The 23,939-nt window shown below is 36.9% G+C and overlaps 1 protein-coding gene across 1 annotated transcript in view; it reads left to right on the top strand.

The window, feature by feature from the left end:
* The window catches only part of SLCO4C1 (solute carrier organic anion transporter family member 4C1), a 64,448-nt gene that overhangs the window by 10,810 nt on the left and 29,699 nt on the right, over positions 1 to 23,939 (top strand). Inside the window, exon 3 of the mRNA XM_045998905.1 lies at positions 18,939 to 19,121. Within this exon, the coding sequence (XP_045854861.1) occupies positions 18,939 to 19,121 (183 nt within the window). The remainder of the gene's footprint in view (positions 1 to 18,938; positions 19,122 to 23,939) is intronic.

The raw sequence follows: 23,939 nt of genomic DNA on the forward strand, positions 1-23,939 counted from the left end.
ATTATGGCCAGCATTAGAACAGCCTGTGGTGGATAGTAGGTGTTTAAGAAACATTTGTTGAGTTGTCAGATATTTTAATGAATGAATGGATCCTTTCAGTGGAGGCATATAAAGAGCCTAATGACTTCCCCTCCATAGAAGGGCAGTAAGAGCAGTTAATGTCAGATAGAGGCAGTTTGGGATGCTCTGTTCACATTTTCCGTAAACTTGGCCTAAAGAGTAATGGGGCATTTTTTTTTTTTTTTTTTTTTGGCCACCAAGGGGAGTTTTGGGAGGAACTGCGTTATCAGAGGCAAAGCATAGATGATCTTTATGAGTAAGATTTGGGATCTGAAAAATTTACAGTGCTAAAAAGGAAGCTAAAACGAGAAGCATATTCAGGAATAGTAACACGATGTTTTGATATTCTACTTTTGGTTTTTTTCTTAATTACTTGCTAAACTGTTAATTTCCCTGTGTAGCTACCATGCTTCTAAGGTGATGCTGAAATGGCAGGATTTTTTCTTGATAGACTATTAGTAGTGATTACCCTTATTTATTTTCATGTATAAAATAAAAGGAAATGCTCTGATAAGGCATTCAAGTTGACCAGAGTCATAGTTGTGTCTTACTGGTATGGTGTATGGGAGGTGATAATTAAGCAATTCTTTTGTTGCTTCCTCAGAAAGGTTGGTAAAAATGTGGTTTGTGGCAAGAAAGAAATGAGGAAATTCTATTTTCTAAGTCATTGTTCTTTAAAAAAATGCCCAAAGAGGTACTGTGTGTTTTAATGTATTTTTCCCCAGTTAATTACTATTAGCACATTACATTGAGAGAAATTATGTAGCAATATAGCAGGGATATTAGGGTCAGACAAAACTGAATTTAAATCTTTGCTCAAATGCTGTGTGATAGAACTGTGTGGGCCTGGACAAGCTTTACTATAAATTACGATGATGATAATAACCCCTACCTCATTGGAGACAGTATGATACTGTATATTGTACTATACCATAGTGATAAGGCAGTGACTGGTGCATGGTAAGTGCTCATTAAATAGTAGCAGTGAATAATAATGATGTTCATGATAATTAAGTAACAGCTATACTAATGTAAAAAAACTACCTTTCTTGGGATGCCTGGGTGGCTCAGTTGGTTAAGCTTCTGCCTTCAGTTCAGGTGATGATCCCAGAGCCCTGGGATGGAGCGTGGGGCTCTCTCCTCAGCTGGGAGCCTACTTCTCCCTCTCCCTTCTCAGCTCTCCCTCCTTGTTCTCTCTTTCAAAAGAAGGAAACAAACACACACACACAAAAACCGGCCCAAAAAAAAAAAAAAGCCCAAACTACCTTTCTTAGTTTATCTCGAAAGTCTGGCTAAACACTTCCAAAGTAATATATTAGAGAGGATTTTAATTGCTATGTTTCCAGGATTATATTCTTAGGAGATAAGAAGATAAATTTGTTTGGTGTGGTTCAGCTTAAATGGATCCACTCAAAATAGTACACTAAAATATTACTTTTTAAATAGTCAAAATGCCTGTTTAAATATCTTTAATTTTTTATCTAATTTTAAATGTAATAAATCCTTTGCAAGCCATTCAGAAGATTAAAAAAAAAAAAACAAAAGAAATTGAATAAAAGGAAAAAAAATGGAATAAATGAAACAAAAAGGAAGGAAATAAATTTTTATACCATAACTTAGATTATCCACTGCTACTACTGTTCAGTTTTCTTAATGTATATATATGCTTGTATGTGTATTCACAGATAGTCACACATAATACAAACATTTACAGTAAAGTCATTAACACAGTCATGCTCACTCACATCCACACCCTCTTCCTAACATTCATATATATTCATACATCTTGCATCACATTTACACATATGCATTCAAATGTACATTTAAAGGAAACAACATTTTGAATTTCTAGATATTCCCTTTTTCTTTAAGAATATATATTGGTGGGGCGCCTGGGTGGCTCAGTTGGTTATGAAGCCTCTGCCTTCGGCTCAGGTCATGATCTCACGGTCCTGGGATCGAGCCCCGCATCGGGCTCTCTGCTCAGCGGGGAGCCTGCTTCACCGCTCTCTCCCCCCCCCCCCCCCCCCCCCCCCGCCTGCCTCTCTGCCTACTTGTGATCTCTGTCTATGAAATAAATAAAATCTTTAAAAAAAAAAGAATATATATTGGTCATTGTTATATGTTAAAACAGTTGCAAATTATTTATGTCTTTATATTCGTTTTATAGATAACCTATTTAATCAGCCCTCTTTTGTTGTGTTTTTTTTTATTAGTACATTTTTGTGGTTAAAGAAGTCCTGTGGGTCATTGCAGACAATTTGGACAATACTAAGGAATAGGAAGAGAAAAAAACCAATTCATTGTTTTTTCTCAAGGAAAAGAACTTTGGGACTGTGTTAATGTTTTTAACATGCCTATTTCTTATAGAGTTAATATAATATTTTGTATAGTTTGCAAAGTTTGAGCATTCTTATTATATAACATTCCATTTTAAATTTTAACTATTCTCATGAAGTTGAATATTTATATTTAAAAAGTTTTCTAGGGCGCCTGGGTGGCTCAGTGGGTTAAAGCTTCTGCCTTCGGCTCGGGTTGTCATCTCAGGGTCCTGGGATTGAGCCCTGCATCTGGCTCTCTGCTTGGCAGGGAGCCTGCGTCTTCCTTTCTCTCTGTCTACTTGTGATTTCTATCTGTCAAATAAATAAATGAAATCTTTTTTCTTTTTTTAAGTTTTCTATTGTAAATTACCTCATGCCAACTTTGTTATGTTTAAAGATTTTGGTAATTATACAGTATTTAACATTTCAGAATTATCTTTTTTCACTCACGATAGTTCTCTAAAAACTCAAGAGTGGTGGTTATCCATTGTTCATTCCTTTTTAATGCTAATTACCAAGTAGCTCATGTAATGAGTGTATCAGGGGTGGTTTGTTTAACCATTCACCTACTGAAGGACATCTGAGTTGATCTTTTTTTTGGTTGCTACAAATAAAGTTATGTACATTTGTACGGATTTTTGTGTAAACATAATTCTCATTTCTGTAGGATAGATGCCCAGGAGTGAAACAACTGGGTCATATGATAGTTTTATGTTTATTTTTTTTGAGAACTGCTTAACTATTTTCCAGAGGGACTGTACCATTTTATAGCCCATCAGCAAAGTATGAGTGACCCCATCATTTGGTGCTGTCTTTATTTTTTATTTTAATCATTCTGATAGGTTTCAGTGAAATCTCACTGTGGATGCAACTTGGATTTTCTTAATGGCCAATGATGTTGAGTGTCTTTGCTTGTGTCGATTTGCCATCTGTTTAACCTTGGTGTAATGTCTGTCCATGATTTTTGCCCATTTTCTAACTGGATTGTTTAATTTGTACTGTTGAATTTTGAAAGCTGCTTATGTATTCTAAGTCCTAGATCTTTGTCATATAGGTGATTTGCACATATTTTCATCCAGTGTATAGCTTATCTTTTCATACTTTTAACAGGGTTTTTCATAAGAGCAAAAGTTTTTAATTTTGATGAAGTTCAGTTTATCAGTTTTTCCTTTTATGGGTTATATTTTTGTTGTCAAGTCTAAGAATTCTTTACCTAGTCCTAGATCCTAGAGAGTTTCTGTTTGTTTGTTTGTTTTTTTAAAGTTCTAGCTTTCCATTTTTGTCTATGATACATTTTGAATCTTGATTCTCTTTGTATTCCCATTAGCACTAGCATTCTCTATTTTTTCCTTTAATATACCAAACAGGTAAGAAACATATTTGTCACGATAATCATCTGGTTGGAAAGGGGAAAATACATAGCAGTCACTAGTTCAGAGAAATTCTGAAATCCCACTGGGAAGATGGTATGCTTGTTCTTGAGTAAAGCTGCCTCTTGGGAGGGTTCATTGTTCTCTGCTGGTTTTTTAATCGTCTTTGGCTATATTTGAAGAGGGCAAATGGAGGGTATACTCCTTGGGATAGACTCTGTATCAGCCTGTTTCTTACCTGTAGAAATTTGGGAATTAAGCGGGGCGCCTGGGTGGCTCAGTGGATTAAGCCGCTGCCTTCGGCTCAGGTCATGATCTCAGGGTCCTGGGATCGAGCCCCGCATCAGGCTCTCTGCTCCGCAGGGAGCCTGCTTCCTCCTCTCTCTCTGCCTGCCTCTCTGTCTACTTGTGATCTCTCTCTCTGTCAAATAAATAAAAAAAAAAAAAAAAAAAAAAAAGAAATTTGGGAATTAAGGGTTATTTTCATACTCATTCAGTTATAATTTGAGAAGAGGCTGGTGGTTCATTTGGTGATGCAACAGTTTCAAAAACCAATTTGTTATCTAATTGATTCGGGTACATGTGCCAATAGCCATACTCATAGTTTTGTTGTATGTCTTATCTTTCTTAACCTCATGCTTCTCTCTGGACTTAATTAAGCATATCAGACTAATGGGAGAGTAATACCCTTAGGTACTTTTCTCTAAGCTGTATTTTCCAATTAAAAGTACTTGCTTGGCACCATCTTAATCCATTTAATGGTATTAACAGTGAGTGTGGCCTTGTTTTTATCCTTGACATGGTCTGTTTTAATTGACCTTTGTTACTCACAAAGGACTTCTGAATTTTATCTTTTATTGGATTTGGATGAGAAGCGCTTGTCTCTTCCAACTCTGAAGTCTAATCCTATTCCTTTTCATTCCATCCAGAATGCTTGGCACAGATCCACTGATCACCCACAATGTCATTACTGTCAGTTATTTGGGTTATTGGAAGAGGTCAGAAAGGCAATGACCCATAAAGCTCTGTAGGATGTTAAAATATGTTACTTAAAAAAGAGTTTCAGCACAAGCTTGCACTGTTTTTTAGCACATTATCAGGCAAAGGGTAGTAGTTAGTAGGTATTTGTTGAATGAGGCACAGAAAAACCTGCCACATTGATAAAGAGCAGAAGGGAGGAAGGAACTGTTTCAGAAGGTTAGTGAATAAATAAATTACAGGATTTCTTTATTGAAATAAGTCTGAGGATCTTGAGTAATACTCAGTTGTTCATGCAGTCCCTGGGATAATGTGAGAAAGACTTCTTTCTTGAAAAATTATCTGTAACCATGCCATTTTCTTTTCATAGATCGTACTTCCTATTATCTCCATTTTGTTATCAACGTGGTTATGTTTCCAATTTCAGTTTTATAAGAGCAAATAATTGCTATAATACAAAGTATTTTACTTTATATCTGAGTTTTTAAGAGAGACTCAATGGTATTAAGAAGTGACCATAATAACTAAGTACAAAGTATAAAATATTGGTCCTTTTGGTTTTGCTAAATATGACATTTTCTAGGATACAATTTTTGTGACTGAATTCTGGTTACTTCAAACCGAAATATATTCTCTAGTCTAATGTAACATTTAAATTTCATTTATTACTGTTATTAATCTATGATTTCTGTCTGTTCTTTTTCACATTAGTCTGTTATATTCTGACATTTCCAATTCATTTTTTGGTATTCTTATTTTCCTTTTGTTTACTTTATTACTATAATACTTAGAGGCTAAAATTTTGTATTTGTCAGGTTTTAATTTTTATGGTCTCCATTGTTGTTATTACTACATCAGATAGAATTTTGGGGGAATGTAGGAGTTATAATTTGTTCATCATTTTCAGTAGCTAAAATTTTAGCTACTCTGTCAATTTTTAATACATTGAATTAACACCCAGGGCTTTTGCTATGAAATTTAATTGATCTTATATTCTTCTAAAAAAGATTTTATTTATTTATTTGAGAGAGACAGAGCCGGTAAGTGGGAGAGGGGCAAGGGGAGAGGGAGAGAATCCCCAGCAGAGTCTGTGCTGAGCACGGAGCTGGATGCGGGGCTTGATCCCTTAATTCCAACATGGTAACCTCAGCTGAAAACAAGAGTCAGATGCTAAACCGACTGAGTCATCCAGGCGCCCCAAATCTTATATTCTTGTGGTAACCTTGTTTTTTTAAAATTCAAAAAGACCTGTAGGATATAAGTTGTACTGGATATTCTTCATTTGTCCATCCGGATCCTGGGGCTATGCTAACCTTCAGAGGCAAGGTTGGCTCCATTACCAAATGAGTTTTGGAGACCAAATTGACATGTTTAAGTGGGAAAACTCTAAGTCTTATGGGCAGAAACCCAATCTGAATCAATACTATAGGGTTTTACAACCTTTTTACCAATTCCCAGGCCTAAGCTAGTTCATAGATAGAGTTCATTATTGATAAGGAGGCTAGATATCGTTGAAGAACTTTACAACAAAGCCAGGAGTATATGATGTTTCTCTTTCCCTAAATCTACCCTAAAACATTTACCCCAGTGTTGAGGGGGAAGGGTAACACTCATATTCATTGGAGATGATTAGATAATAGCTCTGAACTCATCTGATCTCTGGAGTTCTAGAATAGTGCTATGGTCCACTGATAAGAAACGGACTTAGAGAAGTCCAATAATAGACTTGGCCCCAACCTGCTCTATATCACAGTGAGAACCCATCCTGTAATTTTTCTTAGTCTTAGGATATAGAAAGGGGATAGATATACTAGCTTGAAGAATCTCCACACTGGTTACCTGACCTGTGGATTGAGAGATATTATTGTAGGAAAAAATAATTAAAAACCCCTGAATGAAATAGTAAACTGGAAATAATATGGTATTCTTAAGAGGATTATGGAGTTTAGTGATGCCATCAAAATTTGAAAGATATCAGGGGCACCTGGGTGGCTCAGTGGGTTAAGCTGCTGCCTTCGGCTCAGGTCATGATCTCAGGGTCCTGGGGTCCAGTCCCTCATCGGGCTCTCTGCTCAGCAGGGAGCCTGCTTCCTCCTCTCTCTCTGCCTGCCTCTCTGCCTACTTGTGATCTCTCTCTCTGGCAAATAAATAAATAAAATCTTTAAAAACAAACAAACAAAAAAAAAGATTTGAAAGATATCAGGGTGGTAAGTCCTACTACATTCTCACGTTTTTTATGAATTTGGTGTAAATGCATGATAAAATCATGGAAAATGACTTTGGACCATTGTAAACACAATCAATTATAACTTTATTTTATTACTTTATACTTTATACTTTATTTTATTACTTTATTACTTTATAATCATAGAGTATACATAATGCTAATTATAGCCATGTTTCCAGGTTTGGTGGCTTTTCTAGAGCAAATCGACATAGACCCTGATATCTAATATATAGTTATTGATCTGGCACATGTTTTGTTTCATTTTTCAACTACAAAATAATCCAGATGACTTGCTTTTCTATGGAAGAACAAGAGTACACCACTATTCTCTTATATCAGTACTGCACACTTGTCTTGCTCTTTGGTATAATACAGTCTAGAGCAGTGGTTCTCAACTGAGGCCAATTTTTCTTTCTGGAGACCTTTTTGATTGTTATGACTGTATTGGAGGGTGCTACTAGCACCTAGTGGGTAGAAGTCAGGGACACTGGTAGACATCCTACAAGGCCTACAGGAGAAGCCCTTCCACAACAAGGAATTATCTAGCCCCAAATTGACATTTGTGATAATCGAGTCTAGAGGTACCATGGTCATCTTACTATCCCACAGAATGCCTTGCTGGACCTTATATTGATGGTATTAAGCTAACTGGACTTGGTTAGTTGAAGTATTTATATATTTATTTATCTATTTATTTGTTTATTTATTTATTGTATTTTAGAAGCTTCAGTAAAGTATATGCATGCTAGAGAAAAACCACAAAAATATCAAGAGCCTACCGTAACAGTATGGCCAAGGCCGTGTTATAGTACCCCCTTTGCACATTCCACATTCTGCACTTGCATAGCCCTTGGTGTATCTTTTGGGATTTGGGAAGCCTCACCTACCTCATTTGTATACATTAATCTAACGTATTTATTAGGTAATGCCCAAGATTGCCAGAATTGAGTAGGAACTGAAACAAGGTAAAGTTCTTACAGCAGGTATAGACAGTATTTTTGGCAGAGAGGGAGGATGTCAGAAGCCTCTGACAAGTCTTCACAGGGAAATCACTGTGAGGACCCCAGGTTTTTGTAGTAAGACCACGCCTTCTTCTGCTTACAGTATTCTCTATTTGAAAAGTGGCTCTTGGTTTGCCACTAGTTGTTGGTATGTTAGATGTAAACATGATCATGATCTGAACTCCCCATGATGAAGTATTGTTATTTACTATAACAAATAGTAAAATTGGACATGTGAAACAGTATTTCTTATTAAATAAAATGGTAGATACAAGTAGGTTTGGAAAGCACAAGTAACTATATAGGAAAGCATCTCACATTTGCAAGCTGCTTGTTTTTATTGCCTTGTAGATGGATGTAAAGATATTTTTGCCACTTGTTAATGCTCATTTGGGCATATCCTTTGTGGAAGAGGTTCTCAATGAGGAATAAAAGATGTTCTGTGCAGGGAATGTCATTCAGTGTCTTGTGGAATAGTACCATGTAAACAGTGGCCATAATGACATAAGCATGGATCCACAAGCATGCGTTTCCCTCATCAAGACTGGCCTGTTTACCCCCATGGCAGATGGACTGCTTGATTTATTAACTCCAGGGGTGTGTTCTGAGCTTCTGATATGCCACCTTTCCCCAGGGCAACCAATATACCCAAAGGCAGTTTAAATATATTTCTACTAGTTGCAAATTATCTTCCTAACTTAACTGTGTATTCTAGATAGGAATTTCTTCTCACTGCTCTCCATGCCTCTACCAACACTCAACATTGTTTGACTTACAGAATGCCTTATTCATTAAATTATATTCTATACAACACCACTTCTGACCAAGAAACTTATTTGCAGCAAAAGGATATAGTAACAAAGTCCTGCGCATGAAATTCACCTGTGTGTCTTACTCTGTACCCTAAACCCAGAAACACCTGACTTGCGGTTTATCGTATTCATTGTGTTGTAATTTGTAGAACAGAATTTTCTTAGAACGTGATACATGTGTTAAATAAGGCAGAAACCACTCTTTTGCTGGATCCTTTATAGACAGAATGCATAGGGTAAGGAGCTAGGGAGTGCCAAAGGATTAGTGCCTCTTCCTACTGTATCTAAAATTCCATTTATGGAATTTTTGCTTTCTGCCTTGGTCTTGTTGAGTCCTAGTCCCCAGGAGATAAAAAGCTTTCATCAGATAACCCAGTCATTATTCCCTTTAAGTCAAAGCCTAGACTGTACCCTAATTATATGTGTGTGTGTGTGTGTGTGTGTATGTAATATATATTATTATATATATATACATATATATTAATCTATATTAAATAATCAACAGGAAGAGAAGATGATCACTGAACTGGCAGAAGTGATAGGTCCTAGTTACTCAGGGGAAATTGTGTTGTTTCTGTACAGTGTCTTCAAAAAATATATTTTGGACTGAGGGAATTTACTTGGGTGCCTCTTAACACTCCCACACTCAATAGTACTTGTTAAAGGATAACTATGGCAACCAAACAGAGATAAAACAGCTGAAGACTTATAAATGCTCTGTAAAATCCTAGACCAGCTGAGGTACAGGCAGGAAGTAAAGGGAACAAAACCTGGATGATGGGAAAGGAAGCAATGTTTGTCAACTTGGTCTTTCTGACCAACTCTAGAAGGAAGAACTATGGAGCTTGTTAATTGTCCTACTGTCATTTTCTTCTACCTGTTACATGAAGACCACTGATGAGGACCAACATTTCAGTTTGGTTTCAGGTAGGATAATAACTGGATTGACATTACCCCATGATGATGTTTTGGGGATAGATTCTTGTGGATTTCTTGTGTTGGAGATAATGTTTCTCATCTGGACAAAGATAAAAATGGATGCTAAGATACCAAAAAACCCCCCGCAAAAAATGGATAGTGCTGGATGGATATCCTCTGTTTGTCCTTTCAGATCTGTCATTCATTTTATCACCCAGTTTAATAGAATAAGGCTCATGGACTATGTCGCCTTAGTACTTGCTGCCAGGATTCTTGTTGGGTTTAGCCAATGGGAGTTTGCATATTGGAAAGAAAGAGGTCGTAGTACTTATTTTCCTGGTATGTTCCCCACCAGAGTTGGTGCATAAGTTACTGTGTGCCTTTATATAACGAAGCTACAGTTTTTGTAGTGTTTTGGCAGCTGCCTAGTGGTACTGGCACTTACTATTTGTTCCCTTTAACTCTGTCTTTGTAAAAAATGCATACCCATAACAAAAATGTTAAATTTCCCTCAGTTATCCTTTTTGTCTATATTCTACTGCAGTCTTATGTGATATATAAAAAAATGCATACATATTTTCTAGCTTTATAGTCTTTCAAAAATATTTTGATTTAACATTCCTCTTTACACGTGATTTTTTTTTTTTTTTAAAGATTTCATTATTTATTTGAGAGAGAGAGAGACAGAAAGAGAGTAGAGTAGCGGGAGGGGCAGAGGGCGAGAATCCCAGGTAGACCCTTGAGCCAAGCACAAGCCCATCGTGGGGCTCAATCCTATGACCCCGAGAACAACACCCAAGCCCAAACCAAGAGTCAGAAGCCCTACTGACTAAGCCACACAGGCGCCTCCCAAATGACTGCTGTTTTGAAATGGAGTAGTGCTAATATTTTATAACAAATTGGGAAACTTTGTATTTTCTTCTCTATATAGGAATAGTTTAAATAACATACAAGGGTTGATTGTTTTTGGTTGAGCTTTGATATAAATTCTCCAGAAAAAATATTTAGAGGTAAACTTCTGATTCCCATTTCAATTTATTCCAGAATCATAGATATACACAAATTTTATATAATTTAAAGTCAGTATTTTTATTTTAAGACATTTTCAAATTTCTTGGTATAAGATTATACATAGAATTTTCTAATGTTTTAAAAAGGGGTTTTATGCCTTTGGTCATTCCTATGAGATTCATGGTGTGTCGGATTCTACTTTTCTTTCCTTCTTTTTTTTTTTTTTTAAAGATTTTATTTATTTATTTGATGGAGAGATTGAGAGAGAGCACAAGTAGGAAGAGTGGCAGATAGAGGGAGAAGGAGAAGCAGGCTCTCTGCTGAGCAGGGAGCCTGATGCGGGGCTTGATCCCAGGACCCTGGGATCATGACCTGAGCCAAAGGCAGCCATTTAACTGACTGAGCCACCCAGACACCCCAGGATTCTACTTTTCTTATCTTGTAGTGAGTTATGGCCACTTACTTTAGAAAAGTAGATTGACTGTTAGAAATTATATTAAGTTTTTCTCCTTATTTTATGTTGATAGAAACCCTTATAGAAATGTCTTGAATTTATATCCCAAGCTATTTAAATAACCAACTAATTTTACTTTATGTCACCATTAACCATGCGATGAATCTGTTAAATACTTAGACTTTTTAGTTGTAGAGATTTTGGAAGTAGATGATCTAATCTTGATTTTGCCTATCTGTAAAATGTGGAAAGTAATGGTACCTCCTTCATAAGTTGTTTCTGGGAATTAGGTAATACATGATAGGGAAGGATCATGCATAAGATGATCACTCTTATGGCTATTAACATAAGTGAGGATCGAATGTATGTAAGGCATGATAAGCAAGAACCTGGTGAGTCATATAGGCAGTTAAAACTTCAGGGTTCATTGTCACTGAATGGATAAAGAGAGTAGTAAATAAAGATAGTGTTTCCTTTGGGTAACTTGGGAGAAACGGAAATTGAGCCGGACTTGAACAATGGCTATGATTACAGTGGGAAAAGCATATGGTGTGGTCGTTTTAGGCAAGGAATATAATGTTGAATGATTCTCATGTCTTAAGCTTGATAACTAAAAAACATAAACAGATGTAGGGAAATAAGGCAGAGATGATGGTTTTTTGAGAATGATGAGTTCTGTTTAAGACATTTGAGGTAGAAATTTGGCATTAGAAATATGGTTCTAGGGATGCCGGGGTGGCTCAGTCGGTTAAGCATCTGCCTTCGGCTCGGGTCATGATCTCAGGGTCCTCGGATAGAGTTCTGCATTGGGCTCCCTGCTCAGCGGGGAGCTTGCTTCTCCCTCTGCCTGCCACTCCCCCTGTGACTGGGGAAGTTGAAATCCCATCTCAGCCTGCAGCATCCTGCCCTACCTTGGCAGCAGGATGGGCCCAGAGGAAAACGTGATTTCTTACTGTCCGGGTTTTGAAGGTAAATACCTGGGGAGAAGCAGGCTGTGAGCCTCTGAGTGGGGATGAGGATTGGACTAAGTTTGATATTTAACTTATAAATGTCCAGGTATGTAGATTTTCATTTCCTTCTTTACCTTTAGTATCTGCATACGTTAGTGGGTAGGACTGAACACTGGTTTGTGGGTTAAGCAAAGTTCTAAGCCTTAAGTTTTATTGGCAACATTCCCTCTGTTCATGAATAGCGTAGGCGCTCCCTCTTGTGGTGTACTGTCAAAACAACGTTTTTAAATTAGTGTTGAATGTATTTTGCCAGGAATTGTTTTATTTCTCATTAGATGTTGAAATTCTGGGTTAGGCACTTTCTTCGACTAATAATACTGCAGAATTCACATAATAGGTAAACCTAGCTATTTTAAAAATCTGTTTTATAACAGGTGCAATGTAATAAATTATTTAATATTACTTAAGATGAATAATCTTCATGTCTCCATGGCATCTCAGAATGAAGTATTTCTTGGTAGACTGAACTGAACCCTCTAGTAGTTGTTATTTTTGTTTTTGTTTTTGTTTTTTTTTTAAGAAGGGGTAATTCCTTGAGATTTATAATGTGTTCAAATATTTGTCTTTTGCCTTTATACTTGAATGATAGTTTAAGACTTATGAGTCACCTTTTCTTTCACTGATTACTTTTTAAAAATAATTTCCTTTGCTTTATGAGATTAATGTTGCTCTAGAGAAATCTGATGCCAGTTAAGTGTTTTTTATTTCCCTCTACATAAGTTACTATCTTTTTTCTTGATGGCACAAGTGTTTCTTCATCTTTAAAATCTGATAGCTTTATAAGGGGATAGTCTTGAAAGCCCTGCATCAAATCTTCCTGGGATGCCTTATGCCCTTTTAAATTATAGATCGGTCTTTATTTATTTCAGAAAAGTTTCCTAAGTTTTACCTCAAAGTATATACTTTTTCCTATTCTGGTTGATTATGCACATGTTTGATTTTCTTTGTATGGATCTCATTTCTATAATTTTCTCTCAAATCTTTTAAGTCTTAGTTTGGTTTATTTAATTTTGTTCATATTTCTCAAGTCACGGATATGTATTCTCTCTCCTTGTAATTCTCAGAGTCCTGTTTTCTTTTGCCCATTTTGATGTGACTTTCATTTCTATGGTAGTTTTCATTTTATTTCATGTCTTGTCTTGAGTTTTTCCAGCCTATTTTTTTCTTCTCTTATTCATCACATATATGAGCTTATTTAATCCTCTTTTTCAGTTTTTGATTTTTCAGATTTTGATTTCAGTTTTGATTTTGATTGTTGTCATCACTTTTAAAGCGTGGAACTACGGTAATTTAAAAATCTGCATCATAGTGATGTTTTTGTGGAGACTGTCCTGCCATGTGTTTTGCCTTTCCTTTTTGGTTATTATTCACCCTTCAAGGAAGCAAATTCTTCCTTGGTTAACTTTTTGTAAGATGTTTGTATTAGCTTTTTATTGCTGCATAACATATTATGCAAACTTAATTTGAAACAGCACAGTAATTCTATCTTACTGTCTCTGTGGGTCAAGAGTCTGGCAAGCTCAGCTGGGTTCTCTGCTCAGAGTCTGAAACTCAGGGCATCAGCTGGCTACATTCTCATTTGCAGCTCTTCAGCAGCTCCTTTTCCAGGCTCATTAAACTGTTGGAAGTAACGGTTTTGGGGGATTGTTTAACTGAGATCTCCATTTCCTTGACAGTCATCACTGGTTGTTGCTGTCAACTTCTAGAAGCTCTCTGCATTCCTTGGCATGTGGTCATCTCTATCTTTAAAGCCAGCAATAGCTCAGAGAACCCCTCCTTGACTTCAGACTTTTCATCCCTTTTCTTCCAGACTACCCCATTTGTTGGCATATAATTTTTCCTGGTATTCTTGATGATTCAATGATAATCTTGTTATTGTTTGAATTTCTCTGGTGTTGGTTGTGGTCTCTCCTCTCTCATTGGTGATTTCTTTTTTCTTTTTGATATGTCAAAATTGATATATAAATTTTATTAATTCCTTTAAAGAACCAGCTCCTAGTTTCATTGATCTTTTCTATCATTTTTTTCCTGTATCATTTATTTCTGCTATAATCTTTATTCTCTCCTTTCTTCTGCTAGCTTTAGGGTTCATTTACTGTTTGTTTTGCAGCTCCTTTGGGTGTAAGGTTAGGTTGTATATTCGAGATTTTTCTTGCTTCTTGAGGTAGCCCTGTATTGGTATATCCCCCCCACTCTTTTTTTTTTTTTAAGATTTTATTTATTTATTTGACAGACAGAAATCACAAGTAGGCAGGGAGACAGTCAGAGAGGGGAGGAAGCAGGCTCTCCGCGGAGCAGAGAGCCCGATGTGGGGCTCGATCCCAGAACCCTGGGATCACGACCTGAGCCGAAAGCAGAGGCTTTAACCCACTGAGCCACCCAGGCGCCCCATCCCCCCCACTCTTATGACTGCTTTTGCTGCTTACTTCAGTCAGTCCATGGTGATGTGGGGCAGAGAAAAATAGTGCCAGTCCCCTCCCTGGTCTCCATAGTTTGTGCCTAATGATGTTTGGGAAGCCCTCGTAAAAGAGGGATCAGTTTCTCCTTATGTGTCCCAGTCATTGCTCAGGTCCCTGCCTTCACCCTGTGTCCAGACTGTCTGCCTTCCCAGGAGTGCACTGCACTGTGTTTTATCTTAGGCATGCCAGCTGACTTTCAAAACTCTAAACTTTAGGGACCCAGCTCAACACAGACTATGTTTGGTCTTCTGAAGGAGGGTCTCCCTATGCTGTGGCTGGTGCAAGTTTGTCCCAGACCAATTCACAGGAGATTGGAGTTCAGAGAAAAGCAGAGCAAAAAGCTGGTGTCCAGGGTAGCTGCTTTCAGTGGGTGTGTCTGTGCCCCTATGCTAAGGAACTGGGCAGCACAGTGGTGCCCTCAGTCACGTTTGTCCCCTGAGATGTAATGCCACCGCTCCCACATGCACTCCAAGAAGGAATAACTGTCTCCCCCAGTTTGTCCCAGGGGATCCTCATATTGCGATATCTGCTTCCAGGCCTCTGCCCTCCCTCATCCTCCGCCCCCCCCCCCCCACCAACCCAGAAGCACTACTCTGCTGGCTGGGCTCCACACTGACAGTGGCATGGTTTTCTAAAACTCCAGTTTTTGAGTTACACTCGTTGTGAAAACTCAAAATAATCAGCACCTCTCATTTTCCTTGGTATTGCTTTGGGGAAGTATTTTTCACATGAGATCCCCTGCATGCTGTGTGCGCTTGCTCCCTTTCTTTTTCTCTCAATCTTTCCCTCTTTCTCTGTCTCCGCTATCCATCATCAGGGCTCCTTCACCCCTCCCCAAAGTCACATCTCCATGCTAACCACCTTCCATGTTGTGGCCTTTTCTCCCTTTAGTTGTGCATTTCGATCTCTCAGTTCTCTGATTTCTTGGGTGTTCAGAATGATTTGATTTTTCTCTAGCTGTGTTGGAGGGAGGAGACAAGCATAGGATCTTCCTACTACTATGTGATCTTAATCCCACCTCCCCAGGCTGGATTCTTTCACTTAGCAAGATGTATTTAAGATTCATCCAAGCCTTTCTGTGGCTTGATTTGTCATTTCTTTTTATCAATTCTAAAAAAAGCAATAGAAATTATTCAGAAATAATATAGAGAGTAATATATTGGATGTTGTAGTTTTCATAAGTAGAGCTTAGGCCTTGTTTACTTGGGAAAAACGATGCAAGATGATGTTAATTGTTACCAAGCTTTTCATGTAGTACTGTGAAATAGATCATAGCTGGGATAACATGTTGGTATCTCAAAGCCTAGACAACTGGAGTAATTGCAAGGGATTTGGTCCAGAGAAAGACTGCAAAGATCAGTCACATAAAACAGTATCCAAAAATAAACCCACACCCAAGAAATTTAATTTGGTTAAATTTGGTTAATCAGAATACTACGTCACAATTTTTTCCCACTAAACTGTATTACGTATGAATTAAAAATACAGTTGGGAATCACAAAAACCCGAGTTTGAATTGTGTTGGGTCCACTTATAACACAGGGTTGTTGTTTTTTTGCTTATAAATATAGTACAGTACTTACTGTAAATGTATTTTCCTTATGACTTTCTTAACATTTTCTTTTCTCTAGCTTGCTTTATTATAAGACTATAGTACCTAATACATGAAACATACAAAATATGTGCTAATCAACTGTTTATCAGTAAGGATTCTTTTCAGCAGCAGGCCATTAGTAGTTCAGTTTTGGGGGGAGTCAAAAGTTATACATGGATTTCTGACTGTGCAGGGACTGGTGCCCCAACTCCTGCATTTTTCTGGGGTCAACTGTAAAGTAAGAAAAATTCTATGGTAAAATCTTATTAATTTATATGTAATCTTAGAGAAGGGAAGACTTTCATTAAGTCAGATATCAAACTTGGAACCTCTGACGTAAATTTGAAATATTCATAGAAAATATATGCAAGTGGCCAATAGACATATAAGAAATGCTTCATTGTATTGATGATCCTAAAAAATTGAATTAAAAAAATATGCACACACACACATGTGCATGTATTTGTTTAACCAGAGAGATTAGAAGTAGTTTAATTTTATTATGCAAAGTGTTGCTCTATTGCTGGTGTGATTGCGTATTTGTTTAACTTTTTGATAAGGCATTTGGCAATATCAAAATACAAATATTTACACACATTGACCTAGCATTTCCACTTTTTAGAAACTGTACTGCAGTTAGGCTTGCATAAATATGCCAAGGAAATTCTTTTTTTTTTTTTAAAGATTTTATTTATTTATTTGACAGAGAGAGATCATAAGTAGGCAGAGAGGCAGACAGAGAGAGTGAGAGGGAAGCAGGCTCCCTGCTGAGCAGAGAGCCCGACGACATGGGACTCAATCCCAGGACCCTGAGACCATGACCTGAGCTGAAGGCAGCAGCTTAAACCACTGAGCCACCCAGGCGCCCCGCCAAGGAAATTCTTAAAATGCTTGTCACAACATGTTTGTAATGACCTAAATATATGAACAATATAATAATAATAAATGTTATGTTACTAATTATTAAGTGTAAGTTGTGGATTAAGTTATACTACATTTATGCTGTGGAATGTTAATGCCAGCCCACAAAGAAATTTAAATACAGTTAAATTCCAACATCAAGGATGTCAAAAGGATAAGTGAAATCTGGAAGTTGTTGAGCATGAGAGTATTATGTTTAGTGTGACCATACTTGTGTAAAAAAAAAAATAAATGGGTATAAGATGTGTGAATGTATGAGAAAATACCTGAAAAAAAATAAAAGGGACTGTTGACAGTGGTCTGAGTTACATGGGAGAGCATCAAGTAGAGGCAGGCAGGGGGAAGGGAGAGTTTTGTATTTCTCTTGGTCTTTTTCTGTGCTATTTAAAATTTACTTAAACATGTAGAAACCTCCTGGACTACTTCCTCTGGGGAAAAAACAAACACCAAAACCCCACAGCATACTCACATGGTCAAAATATCAACTAGATTACTACAAAGAAATATTTCTCTAGTATAAAAAGAAATGGGAAAAAATAAAAAACCAAGAAATACATGCAAGTATGTTTAATTGTGTAGGGTATCAAATAATAAGAGCTCATTCTTAGTCCAATCTGCTACCTCCAGAAAAGTGAATATTGAAACCAGAAGTCACAGGTCAAATGTCTGGCATGGCCAGGGAGGTAAGACAAATAATGCAGACTTGGCTCCATCATGAATACAAATTATCTGCTGAAATCTTCATCAACCTCTTATAATAGTCAGATTATAAGAGGGTGTATTATAGGGTATATTTTAAATTATAGGGTATATTTTAAATTGTAGGGTATATTTTCATTTTAAGTTAAAAAAGTAAGTTTTTTACATGTAAAATTTACATCTGAAAGTCTGATGACCTTGGACCAGTTAAAGAGTCTTCAGGATTGGTGCTTTGGGGGTCTTAACTCATCTCACTCTTCAGGAAGTAATACATCTTCATCTGATATTAAGGAAATGAAAATAGAATCATCTAAGGCTGTTAAAATGCAGTTTCCTGGATAATACCAGCTTTAAAGGGAAAGAAAGTGCTGGGAATATATGTTATCAAACATTTTTATTCATTAATATTATCAGGTGAGTTTAGGAAATAGGGGTTTACTATAATATCCAGACTTTGCAATTTTTAAGATTTTAACGAAATCTTAAAAATAACAATTTTTCCTTAGATGATATTCAGAAGAATATTCTATAGGACCGAAGGTTGCTTCGAAAAATAAATTGAGTAAACTAGTTTGAGCTATAAGAAAGAACTAGACATAACTTCAAGTATTATGGCTTTGTAGTGAATATTAAGAAATTACTATTTTGACCAAAATGTTATATAACCTACGTACACTTTTCACATGTGTTTAGGGTATTGATTGATAATTCAGCATGCTGGTCATACTATATTTATGACTTGGAAAGAAAAATAAAAGCTAGTTTTTTTGTGTTTTGTTTTGTTTTGTTTTTCCCGTTATCTGAAAATTCCTTCCCAGGCACAGCTTGCTTCAGTTGTGTTTATTTCTACTTACCCCCAAATTTGTTAATTTTGGTTGTTAAAGTAACGTTTCTCAGTTTTATTCTACATTGTCTAAATTTTAATATAATATTTCTTAAATTTTCTTAAGTAATGTATATATTTTAAGAACAGTTTAATCGAAATGAAGTGATTGAAGGAAATAAAGATGGTTCTGTTAGGCAAGTATAATTGATAAAAATAGATATTTCAATTTTTAGCTAAATTTCCGTAAATTCACAATTTAATTTTTTCCCCCTCAAAGGTACTTGCATAACAACAAGGAATAGAACCAATTGTAACTCTTCAAATTCTTCACTTTCTAACTACTTGTATGTCTTCATCTTGGGACAACTGTTGCTGGGAACAGGAGGAACTCCTCTCTATACCCTAGGAACAGCCTTTATTGATGAGTCTGTGCCCACACACAAATCTTCTCTCTACATTGGTAAGTTTTCTCTGTAATATTGTTTCAGTATCACTTCATTTTATTGCTGTTTAATTTATAAGTAAAAAACATAATAGAAGCTTATTAAAAAGTTGGTTGTAATTTCATGAGTATTTCCATTAGACTCCCAATAGATGGCAGATATAGCAAAATTACTGTTTTTGTTTCATTATTTACTGACATATGTCCTTCAGTTGAATGCATTTATGAGTTTTGTTGACTTCCTGCTCTGTTTCCTGTTCTGGGCAGGCCAGCCTTCCTAGAAGTGCCATCCCAGCAGTAGGCTGTCTAGATTGCTATTGAGTTCAGGCTAATTTACATGGGGTGGGGGATGGAGCTCTCCCATTCTACCTGATTTACTACATCCTACATAGACCTGAAGAGAGTCCACAAAAGAAACAACAAGATAGTACTCAGAAATTCTGTGGAATTTTTCATTTCCAATCAATCCTTTTTATATGTGGCTCAATTTTTGGGGGGCAGGGAATCTAATTTTTGGTAGCGTAAGTTTTTCTTAAATTCCTTCTGTGATACTCTTGCAAGGTAGAGCTTACTAGGTTATTCATGGCCTTGCCTTAAACAACTGTGTTTCACATTTCATTTTATCAGTTTATTATTCTAATAAAGGGGACTGTCTTAGTTCTTTCAGTCTGCCAAAACAGAATATCCTAGATTAGTTGACTTATAAACAACAGAAATTTTATTTTTCACACCCCTGGAAGCTGAAAAGTCTAAGATCAGGGTATCCACAGATTCAGTGTCTGGTGAGGCCCATTCCTACCTTATAGACATTTCATCTTTTTCCTGTGTTCTCACATGACACATGGGAAGAGAGGGCTTTCTGGGGTATCTTCTTACAAGGGCACTAATCTCATTTATGAAGTCTCCAGTCTCATGATGTAATCTGTTCCAAAGGTCCCACCTTCTTACACCACATTAGGGATTAGGTTTCAATAGGAGTCTTTTGTGGCAGGGGAGACAAACATTCAATCTATAGCAAGAACCTATTGCTATCATCCCTGGAAGTTAAATACATTCAACGTAGCCCTGACAGAGACCATTAAATCTACTTAGGCTCTCCCATAGCATGAAGAGCCTTCTGTTTATTTTCTCTACTTGTTTGCCTTGGTCTTTCAGCAAGCTCTGATTCTCTCTCTCTCTCTCTCTCTGATCTCCCAGCAGATCTGTACAGCTTTTCTTGCATTTGCTAAGTTAACAATGATTTATTTCAATTAGCTAGTGATGATGCTTTCCAGTCTCCCAGTTCAATAAATTTCCTTTCTGAAGTGCTCTTCTGATCAATACATCTGGTAAGACAATTTTTTTTTTTTAAGATTTTCTTTATTTGACAGAGATCACAAGCAGGCAGAGAGGCAGGCAGAGAGACAGAGAGGAGGAAGTAGGCTCCTTGTCAAGCAGAGAGCCCAATGTGGGACTGGATCCCAAGACCCTGAGATCATGACCCGAGCTGAAGGCAGAGGCTTAATCCACTGAGCCACTTAGGCGTCCCAAGACAATTTTAATCTTTCTGTTTTGGTCACACACAAAATAGGAAGTTTTTCTTTCTTTTTTTTTTTTAAAGATTTTATTTATATATTTGACAGGGAGAGATATCACAAGTAGGCGGAGAGGCAGGCAGAGAGAGAGGAGGAAGCAGACTCCCTGCGGAGCAGAGAGCCTGATGGATGTGCAGCTCAATCCCAGGACCCTGGGATCAGGACCTGAGCCGAAGGCAGAGGCTTTAACCTACTGAACCACCCAGGCGCCCCAAAGTAGGAAGTTTTTCAAAAATTGTTTAAACATGGTCGGTGGGGTAGAGGCCCACAGGACCATCCCAGATTCCATAAATCTATAGGAAGACTGACTCAGCATAAAGTCATACTCGTAGCTATGGTTTATTACAGCATAAGGAAACCAATCAAAATCAGCAAGGGGAAAAGTGCAGGAGGCAAAGTACAGATAAGAACTGGCTGCAACCTGGGGCGCCTGGGTGGCTCAGTGGATTAAGCCGCTGCCTTCGGCTCAGGTCATGATCTCAGGGTCCTGGGATCGAGCCCCGCATCAGGCTCTCTGCTCTGCAGGGAGCCTGCTTCCTCCTCTCTCTCTGCCTGCCTCTCTGCCTACTTGTGATCTCTCTCTCTGTCAAATAAATAAATAAAATCTTAAAAAAAAAAAAAAAAAAAGAACTGGCTGCAACCTTCCAAGATTTAGCTCCCCCTAGCGGAGCCATACAGCTTGCAATTAATCCTGCCGGCAGTGAATTTGAGATATATATATATTTTTTAACCACAAGTTCAAATAAATAAATAAAATCTTAAAAAAAAAAAAAAAAAAAAAAGAACTGGCTGCAACCTTCCAAGATTTAGCTCCCCCTAGCGGAGCCATACAGCTTGCAATTAATCCTGCCGGCAGTGAATTTGAGATATATATATATTTTTTAACCACAAGTTCACTAGAGATTCAGTGCCCAGGGATTTTATTGGGGGTTGATCCTACCTCGATACTCTGCCTTGCACCTATTGAAGTTCTAGACTCTCAAAAGGAATACAGGTGGTCAGCAAAACCACATTGTTTATGCAAAGTCCACACAGTGAGCCACCCTTATTAGTTATGGAATGGTGGCAGCCGTCTGGACAGTTAAATAAATCCCAAATGCTAGTCAAGGGCCAACCTTACCAGCATGGCTTTCTAAAGTTAATAGTCACAGGCCTCTATGTTAAGTCTTTCCTATACTATAGGAACTCATCAAATGACAGTTTTTTTGAGTAAAGGAAAAAAACAAAAGTAACAAAACTGCAAAACTCATTTTAATTTTATCTCTTATTTTTCTGTTATGGAAGATACAAACGCTTATCTTAATCACAGTATCTTATATACTGTTCTTTTCACTTTCAGAAATTCTTTTTTTTTTTTTTTTTAGATTTTATTTATTTATTTGACAGAGAGAGATCACAGGTAGACAGAGAGGCAGGCAGAGAGAGAGAGAGGGAAGCAGGCTCCCCGCCGAGCAGAGAGCCCGATGCGGGACTCGATCCCAGGACCTGAGATCATGACCCGAGCCGAAGGCAGCGGCCCAACCCACTGAGCCACCCAGGATACTTAGGTTTTTTTGCATGAAATTCTTCTTTTTTTATAACTTTTAATTTTCCCACTTTCAAAATCTCCCACCATTCTTTCTTTTAAAACAGCATCTATTACTGATAGCATACATTCTTCTATGAAACACATTTTATGCATAACAAGGCAAAAACGGGCAAAATGAAAATGGTCAAAATCGGCTCCGTTTTAGAATGAATTTGCAACATATCTATCTTCACGAACTTTTCCAGGTCCTTTACCCTTTATTCCTTTATTTCGTTGATGCTTTCCCTGGGTTTCCCTTTGTTCTTTCATTGAACTTTTAATTCATTTGATGTTATTTTGTGTTTAAATTTTTCATTTTAAACTGTGCTTCCTAATTGCTCTATGTTCTTATTTCTTGCCCTTTTTTTCTTTCTTTTGGATAATCTAATATTATTTCATTTCTTCCCTCTCAACTTCCTGGCTATATGTTATTTTATTATTCATCTACTAATCACCTTTTATGTAAACTTGATTTTATGAAATTCTAATGTTAATTGATACTTTTACCACATACCTGCTCATCATAGATATCCTAGAATCCTTTAACTAAAAATACTCTTTTTAACCCTTTTCCCTGATGAATATTTTCACTAGGAATAGATGACTAGTTGGCCATTGATTTTTTTTTTTTTTTTTTCAGTACTTTAAAAACATTGTTCCTTTGTCTTTTCACTTCCACTGTTTCATATAGGTTTGCTATTTGAAGATTTTTCTCTTTGCATTTGATTTTCATTGGTTTTATTTATATGATGTATATAGGTGCAAAATTCCTTTTATTTAACCCATTGTGTGGATTCTTATGATTTCATAAATATGTTGTTTGGTATTTGTTATTGGCTTTTGGATATTTCCCATGATTATTCATTTAAATATGATTTCTATCCTATTATCTCCTCTCTTAGGACTGCAATTACATGTATGCTAAAACTTTTAAAAAATGTATCCTTCGTATCTAACTCTTTTCTGTATTTTTTTATCTTCTTTTTTATTTTTTGTGTTTCTCGATAAGTTTTTACTGACCTAGTTGATTTGTCCAGTTTGATAATCCTCAGTTCAGTTTTGAGTAATCTGCTGTTTATCTCTTTCATTTTAACTCTGACAAAGGTGTTTTATACTACAATTTTTCTCCAAACCCCACTCTGTGTGGTTTTTTTTTTTTAATAAATTACCAATCTCTGATATATTTGGAAACATGATTTGGGGGTCCCCTCTATGTAAACACAGAATTAGTTTATTTGAAGCAAAGCTGTACTTAGTGGGCAAGTCTACTTCTAACTCCCCCTTACTTTTAGAGTATAACATGATTTGGGGGTCCCCTCTATGTAAACACAGAATTAGTTTATTTGAAGCAAAGCTGTACTTAGTGGGCAAGTCTACTTCTAACTCCCCCTTACTTTTAGAGTATAGCTTCCTAGGTGCCAATATAAAATGTAGGATGGGGACAGTTTTATAAGGTATAACTCCCAAGTTAGCAGCACTGAACTGCAACTTTGGTGTCCCTGCTTCCTAGAGACTAGCAAGGATTGCTAACCTTTCCAGTGCCTTTTGTGGAATCAGCAAATATGCCCAGGAAATAATCAGTCCCAATTTTTTGGACCTTTCCAGAATCTTGGCTCAGTGGTCCTTCAAAAGATCATCTTCCATGACCTCTGCTTTGGAAACTCGGTCAAGTACATTAGTCATTTTTATCATTGA

Source organism: Meles meles, chromosome 3, assembly GCF_922984935.1.
Source record: "Meles meles chromosome 3, mMelMel3.1 paternal haplotype, whole genome shotgun sequence".
NCBI classification, from domain to species: Eukaryota; Metazoa; Chordata; class Mammalia; order Carnivora; family Mustelidae; genus Meles; species Meles meles.